Source organism: Gossypium hirsutum, chromosome A04 (genome assembly GCF_007990345.1).
Source record: "Gossypium hirsutum isolate 1008001.06 chromosome A04, Gossypium_hirsutum_v2.1, whole genome shotgun sequence".
Lineage (NCBI taxonomy): Eukaryota > Viridiplantae > Streptophyta > Magnoliopsida > Malvales > Malvaceae > Gossypium > Gossypium hirsutum.
In genome coordinates, this window is record NC_053427.1 from 12,569,240 (window position 1) to 12,576,709 (window position 7,470).

The 7,470-nt window shown below is 31.7% G+C and overlaps 1 protein-coding gene across 1 annotated transcript; it reads right to left on the reverse strand.

Moving 5' to 3' along the window:
• Nucleotides 1-1,042: 1,042 nt before the first annotated feature.
• On the reverse strand, nt 1,043-6,586 carry LOC107904017 (mitogen-activated protein kinase 19). The gene is made up of 10 exons (XM_016830267.2): nt 6,268-6,586; nt 4,293-4,698; nt 3,946-4,073; nt 3,797-3,856; nt 3,290-3,439; nt 3,014-3,169; nt 2,670-2,881; nt 2,464-2,565; nt 2,037-2,191; nt 1,043-1,725 (listed from the first exon to the last, which is right to left on the reverse strand). Exons 1-10 carry the CDS (start codon nt 6,289-6,291, stop codon nt 1,331-1,333), a joined length of 1,788 nt encoding a protein of 595 aa, XP_016685756.2. The 5' UTR covers nt 6,292-6,586; the 3' UTR covers nt 1,043-1,330.
• Between the last annotated feature and the right edge of the window lie 884 nt (nt 6,587-7,470).

Here is a 7,470-nt window from a genome sequence, read left to right on the forward strand (position 1 = left end):
CTTTTATATATTATTATTTTTAAATTGAAAAATATATAAAATCTAAAACAATTATATTTCTAAAAATTATAAATTTATAAAAAATTATATTTCACATCAAGACTAATATAGACAAATGGTTATCCTAGTTTGGGTACCAGTTTGTCCGGATGCATTCTGGATGTATTTTTTAGCAATTTTATTTATTTTTATTCTTTAAATACTATGTTTTTATATTATTATTTTGAAATTAAAAAATATATAATTTTTTTTAAAATATATATCATTTTAAGTTTAGAATAAACAGGGATAAATGGACAACTTCATTTTATCCAGATTCATTCTAGAAGTGTTTTTTATATTTTTATTATTTTTAAATTTTTTATAACAAAATTGATCATACGAATATTAAAAAATAAAAAAATCAAATAATACTATATCAACATTTTACAAAACTCCAGCAAATTAAAAAGAATACCATAACATAATATATAAATGGTAATAAGTAAAAATCATAAAATTACTAAAAAAAACATAAAATGATATACAATATCATCTAAATTTAGACTTCCATTTATCGTTATTCATTTTAGACATGAAATGGTTTTTTTATTATAAATTTATAGATATTTAAAATTTTAAAAAATATAAATTTATTTTTAAAAAACATTCAAAATGAATAAGGATAAATAATTATTTAAGTTTATTTGAATCTTGACAACATTTTATCTAAATTCATTATAGTTTTTATAAATTTTTTATAAATATATAAAAATAATTTAAAAAATAATTTTAGATTTTATATATTTTTAATATAAAAATATGATGTTTAATAAAAAAATTCAAAATATATAAATTTAGTAAAAAAAATTATTTTATTTAATATTTAGTAATTTTATATATCTTTATACATGCTTAATTTTCTCATAATATATGTTACATATCATATAAAAATAAAAATAATGTTATAAAATTGAAAAATGAGCTAAACCAGGCTTGCCTAATATTTTGTTTTTCCAAACCTTGTTCCAATTAGGCCATAAATATACACACGAATTTAAGCTAAAATCAATACCAATTGGAAGCGATTTATTAAATATAAAATTCAATTATAAAAACATATATTTACACATAACATAAATTAGATAATGGAAAATAAATAAAAATATCAAGATCCATCTTTCCTAGCCTTCACAAAGAATACCCTAACTGTTTATGAGAAGTCAGTGATTGTTCAAAGAAAGGCCACCCCATTTCCGGGTAGTCGATGAACATTCGTAGCTATTACCTTGATAACGAAGAAGAGTTTGACCCGATGCTCCCGGTTAACTTCAATTTAAGACAATCTATACTAAACTGTACCTACAGTCCTATGGGCAACTACAGCCACAGCAGCAGCACCGACTGCACCAAACTGGGTTTGTGCCTGCAGAATTTTTGCATCAATGCCCAATCTATCATTTAATTGCTCTGCCTTTGCTTGCGGTTGTTGATACGGGTTGCTCTTCATGCCGACAGCCATTGCTGGGGATTGGCTTGCGGCCATGCTGAACTGTGGTTGCAGTTTGGCTTGTTGATTCATTTCACTCTGTATTCTGGATTTCTCTTGATTTATGGTGTTGGTGCTGGAACGGGGCTGCGGAGGAAGGACTGTGGTTTGGTGAAAGACCTCAGCATCGTAACCATCTTTAGTATTCTTTGGATTCTCATGTGGTATGACAGATTCGACAACTCTCCCGGGTTTTGCTGTACAAAACAAGAGGAGAACAAACTTCAGGATCAGCTAAATGGTGAAGCAAGAAAAACATATACTTGGCCGTATGCCTATGATCAATGAGTAAACGTATTTTCACATTTCGTGCTAGTGAATATGCCTAAGGAATGTTGGAATCTTCAACAATGTGAAATTATTGTAGAAAAATCCACTCCCGGTTTTCAAACAGCAAACAGAGAGTGGGGCCCGGAGGGACAACATATGAAATAGTTTTCAATCCAGTCCCGGTTTTCAAACAGCAGGCAGAAACAACAGTAAAAAGAACAGAGAGCACCATTCATACCTGCTGGCACCTTAGGTGGAGGACGTGCTAACTTTCGATTACCAGAAATTGCATCAGTTACTTTTTTGGAAGCCTCTTCGGTAACGTTTTGATTCTCACACAAAACCGAAGCTGACTGCCTATTCAGAGGTATTGTACTGGAATGAACTGTATTCCTGCAATAAATAGGACACAAGTCGGAAATTGGAATATCGCGTTACCATAAGGGGAGAAAATGTGGTAATTTGTTTGAATCCATATGTTAGTGGGGGAATGCATAAAAATTAAAAGAACATATTTATTTTTGTTTATCATGTTCATATGCATATATTGATCACGAGACTAAATTTCTCTTCACCCTATCATAAAACCGTAAACCCCAGAGCAGTTGAGAATAACTGTATAAAGAACATTTCTGATTAAAGGAAAATGTTAAAACATGAAATACCTCGGTAGGGACGTGTGCTTCCTCTCCGGAGGGAAAACCGGCACACTTCTACCACTGTTTTCTTCAAGATATGCAAACTGCTTTCTGAATTGACCAATGGCACTGCGATAAAACCAAAATATAATCAAGCAGATTAAGAGTGAAAAAATACGAGAAACATAAAAATTAACGATAAATGCATTAAGATAAGTAGGAAAAATTCAAACCTCGGATAAAGAAAATTAGTTCCTTCATTTCCGTTTATATAGTCTTTGAGCAGCTGAGGATGATATTCTAGTATCTCTCTGTAAATTAATTCCCTAACATCCTCCTTTACCAACCTTCGCCTCTCAAACTCGAACTCTAATTTCGAGATTGGCTGACAAGAAGGTTCCCTCTCAATTTTAGCCAAGCCTTTGAAGTAAGGATCGGCTAATGCCTATCACATTAAGACAAAGAAGTACAATTAATGTAAAGAACACACAAACATGCATCAGAAACGTCCACCATTTTTTGACTCAATTGCATCCAGGACACCATATTTATAGCATTAAAATAAACGATATGACACCTCCTCAGCAGTTGGTCGGTCTTTTGGATCAAACGCTAACAGCCTCTGCAATAGCCGCACTGCTAACGGGTCTACATTTGGGAACTTCTGTGAGAAAGGCACAGGTTGTTTTATCCGCATTTCTGTCAAGTATTTTCGTGCTTTATCATTTCGGACCTGCAATCGTGTGAAACAAACATCACCATTCGCACTCTATAAAAGAAAAGAGTAAAATATCACCCTCCAGAAACAAAACATAAACACACACATAAAAGGAAAGCGAGAAAGAGGCCATACTCCAGAAATAGTTTCAGGTGAAGGCGTCCCCAAAAGATCAGTGATCAATTCCAATTGATGAACGACACTTTTTCCAGGAAATAGAGGCTTCCCCATCAATACCTCGGCAAAGATGCAGCCAATGCTCCAAATATCAATAGCCGGTGTATACTGCAGACAGTTACCAACAAAAATTAGACTTGAATACGTAAAATTAAAAAGCCCCGCCACAAGTTAAGCATTCTCGAGAAATAGACATAACTAGACAGAATTACCTGAATGACAGATATTTCAACTTCCAAGAGAGTTCATAGTCCTCCCTGAACAACAATTCTTTTAATCTAAGAATTACTGTTCACTAAAAGGCACTCAAGTATCATTTATATAAACAAAATTGTGGTGATTCGCTAAATACGACATAGTTCAAATAAGACATGGTTAATTCAATATTTGGCAATAAATGTGGTGATTGGCTAAAAAAGTCAACCCTCGAAATAAAACCAATACATTAAACTAGAAGAGGCATACCTTGGAAAAGAAAAATCCACACAGCTCTGGTGCCCTGTACCATCGCGTAGCAACATAGTCCTGAAAGGAACATAGGAAAATAACGTATAAACATGAGTATCAACTCTTCTTAGTGGTAGAAAAGAAAGCATGCACCCAAAACTACATACCGTCCAAAAGACGGTGGTTGGGGTGTCACTAAATGCAACTCTTGCTAGCCCGAAGTCGCAAACTTTAAGCTTGCAATTGGCATTTGCCAGTATATTCTTTGGTTTAAGGTCACGATGGTAAACATTAGCTGCAACCGAGAACTTAGCAATCAGTGTAAATTTGCAATTGCTTTCAAGCACCATATCCCAATTAGATGGCAAAAACCGAGGCAAAAGCAATTTACATCAATGAGGGAGAGACTTCAACCTTCCATTAAGAACAGTAACAAGCCAAAAGCCAATGAAAAATATAGCCTTAATTACAGACATGTACGAAAGACAATTAAAGAGATGAAACAATTGTTTACCTGTATGCATATATTTCATTGCACGAAGCATTTGGTAAAGGAAAAACTGGTGGTGTTCACGGGTTAAGTCATCATTAGCTTTGATGACTTCGTGAAGATCAGACTCCATGAGCTCAAAAACAACAAATATATCATTGAATTCCCTCTTTGACGGTGGCAACATTATATGCTTAATTTCAACTATATCAGGATGTCTAAGAAGTCTAAGCAGCTTGACTTCACGTAAAATCCTTAAAGCATCGGATGTGTAGTCGAATACATCTCGTATTTTCTTTATTGCGACTTTCTTACCAGTATGAGTGTCAAGTGCCGCACAAACAACTCCATAGCTTCCCTTCCCAATGACTTCAATAATTTTGTACTGGTTTGCATCGCCATATTCAGTGAAAAAGTCCTCTTTTAGGTCCTGAAGAACAAAAGAGAAAAACAATCAGAACCGCGCATGACTGGACCATAAGTAAGTTATCTATGAATTAAAGAAAAGAATAAGAAGCAGCAGCGAGAGGGGAAAAACAGAATCGGGCATTACTGGATCATACAAAACATGCAACAAGTGAATTTTCTATGGAGTTAAGGACAAAGAAAAGTAGCAACAGCAGCTAAAGAATGCAGCAGAGAAGCAGTAACAAAAATAGCCAAAACAACCAGCATACCATAACTGTATAACTACTAACAAGCATATAAGATAACGGAGTCAGTTAATCAAGATAGATTGATCCAAAATCTGATTCAAATCCAATATAACACTTATGGGTACATAAGAAATGAATTGAATCAATTCCTTCTAATGAATCGATCCACTACAACTTCGCATATGGGATACAAAGGGAGCTAATAGGAAATGATAATCTGAATCTCACTCAAAACTAAAGGTCTAAATAGACTTGATGTTAAAAATGAATGAAGACCTGGAAACATGAGTATGGCATTATCAAGAACTCAATAAATTAACTGCATTTAAGACGTTACAAATGCACACAAATCTTTGTTCGACTGCCTGCAAAAGATATCCATTGAACTTGAAGTTGCTCAAATGAAGCCAAAAGCCCAAAACCAAGAGTCTTCCTACAGCTTCTAATAGCATTTAGAGATGCAAAAAAAGATTGACGTTCGGAAATGGATCCAAAGTCATTGCCTAAGGGGAACATTCCAAATATTTCTCTTTGCTTGACAATTTCTAATAGTAAAAAACCAAACATAGAATCCATCTAGACTAGACTCATTTCTTGTTGCCAATCATAGCTAGAAAGGAAACCAATATCACCTTCAAAGAAGAAAGCCAAATCAAAAAGAACCAATAAAGTTATTCGTGTTTATCATATAAAAAACAAAAGCATCTTTACAGTAATCCAAAACAAGTTCAAAGAGAATAAATTTCAGGAATCATTTACAACATTAAGCCTCGCAATCATTTTAAATAACAAAACTAATTCAAGAATTTAAAAATCCACCACTTCTTATAAGTTAAATTCCTCTTTTCAAAATATGGAATATCTTGTCTACACGACTGGTAATGAAACATGCTTTAACAGTTCTGAAACTTCAAGTTGATTTAATAACTTATCAAGTACAAGTCAAGGTCTTTTTCTTTGTTCTCTTTCTCTTCTACACTAAGAATTGCTTCATTTCAGCAAAAAAAGAAAAAAACTAAAAGTGATCTTCTCTAAGCTCAGTTCCAAAATTAATGCCAAAACTTAACAAAAAAGAAGAATCTAACCCCAAATGTCAATTTATCTCCTTTCACAACACCTCCAAAGGATTATTATCAACTTAGAATCCATAACACCAACGCCTTATCCATTCTATTCTAACAAAGGAAAGAAAGAAGAACCTTAAATTTTCAATGTATGCTCAAGACAATCAAAAAGTTAAAATCTTTTCCACTTTCAAACACAAAAGAACTTAGAATTCTAAAGCTTTAAAAATAAAAGGAAAAAAAAACAACATATTTTATACCAAAAGAAAAGAAACCAACCTTCTTCCACTGATCCTGCTGCATATTTTCTTCAACCCCAAAAATATCTCCTTTATATATAGAGAGTTCTTCTTAACTGAAAAGTCACCCAAAGAACAGAAATAGAAACAAAAAAGGAAAAAGATTTGTCTGAGTAGCCAAACACAAGCAGACTAGAAAGAGTAAACCAGCCACATTTGCCTAAACCAAAGTTTCTTTTTTAATTAAAAAAAAAACTTATTCAGAAGTTCCTGAATTCTGGGTCGTTTGAAAAACTGAAAGATCTGGGAGAGCTCGAATGTGATTTTGGTTTTCTGTTGTCTTCATTAAACTTCACTTTATATTCCTTTCAAAAAAATATATTTTATATTCAATGAACATTTAAAAAAAAAAAAAAGGATTAATATCGTATTCAAATAATTTGCTATCCACCAGTTTTTTATTCTGAATTTCATTTTTTCAGTTTAAGCCCTTTTTAATAATTGCTATTGGTCAAATTCTGCTATTAGACTTGCACTTTATATAAGTTAGGGATTTAGTATTTATATTTTAATTTGGTCATTTTTGGTGTCTATATTTTTAGAATTGGAAAATTTTAGTCCTAACTAAATGGTAACTATTAAATCCATTAAGTTAAATTCTTTTATTTTTAAAATTTGATATGTCAAAATTATTATCAGACGTGGAATGCTATGCTAATTTGTTATTTCCATATACTACTGACAAATAAAAAACCAATTAATAGATTTAACTTGTGTCGTTTACATTAATACTGAAATTCAAAAAATATAGTGATTAAGAATGATAAGAATGATCTAATTGGAGAACATAGACAAAATCTACAATGTTACAAATAATACAAGACTAATAGCATATTTTAACCAAACAAATTTAGCTGATATCGTTTGTTCAGGATTGAAATTTTAAAATTTGAAAAATATAGGGACTAAAATTGATTAAATTAAAGTATAGATAGTAAATCTATAACTTACACAAAGTACAGGGCATAACAGCAGAATTTGACCATTACTATTTTCCTTTATTTATAATCGCTTTTTGATAATTTTTTTTTACTTTGATGTTTTATATTTTAATATTATTTATTAACGATAAATATGGTTTTAATTTTTTTTAATAAGTTTAGATTTTGTAACATTTATGATATGGATGAATGGAAATATTTATCTTAAAAAAATATATTTATAAAATCATTTCAATAAATTA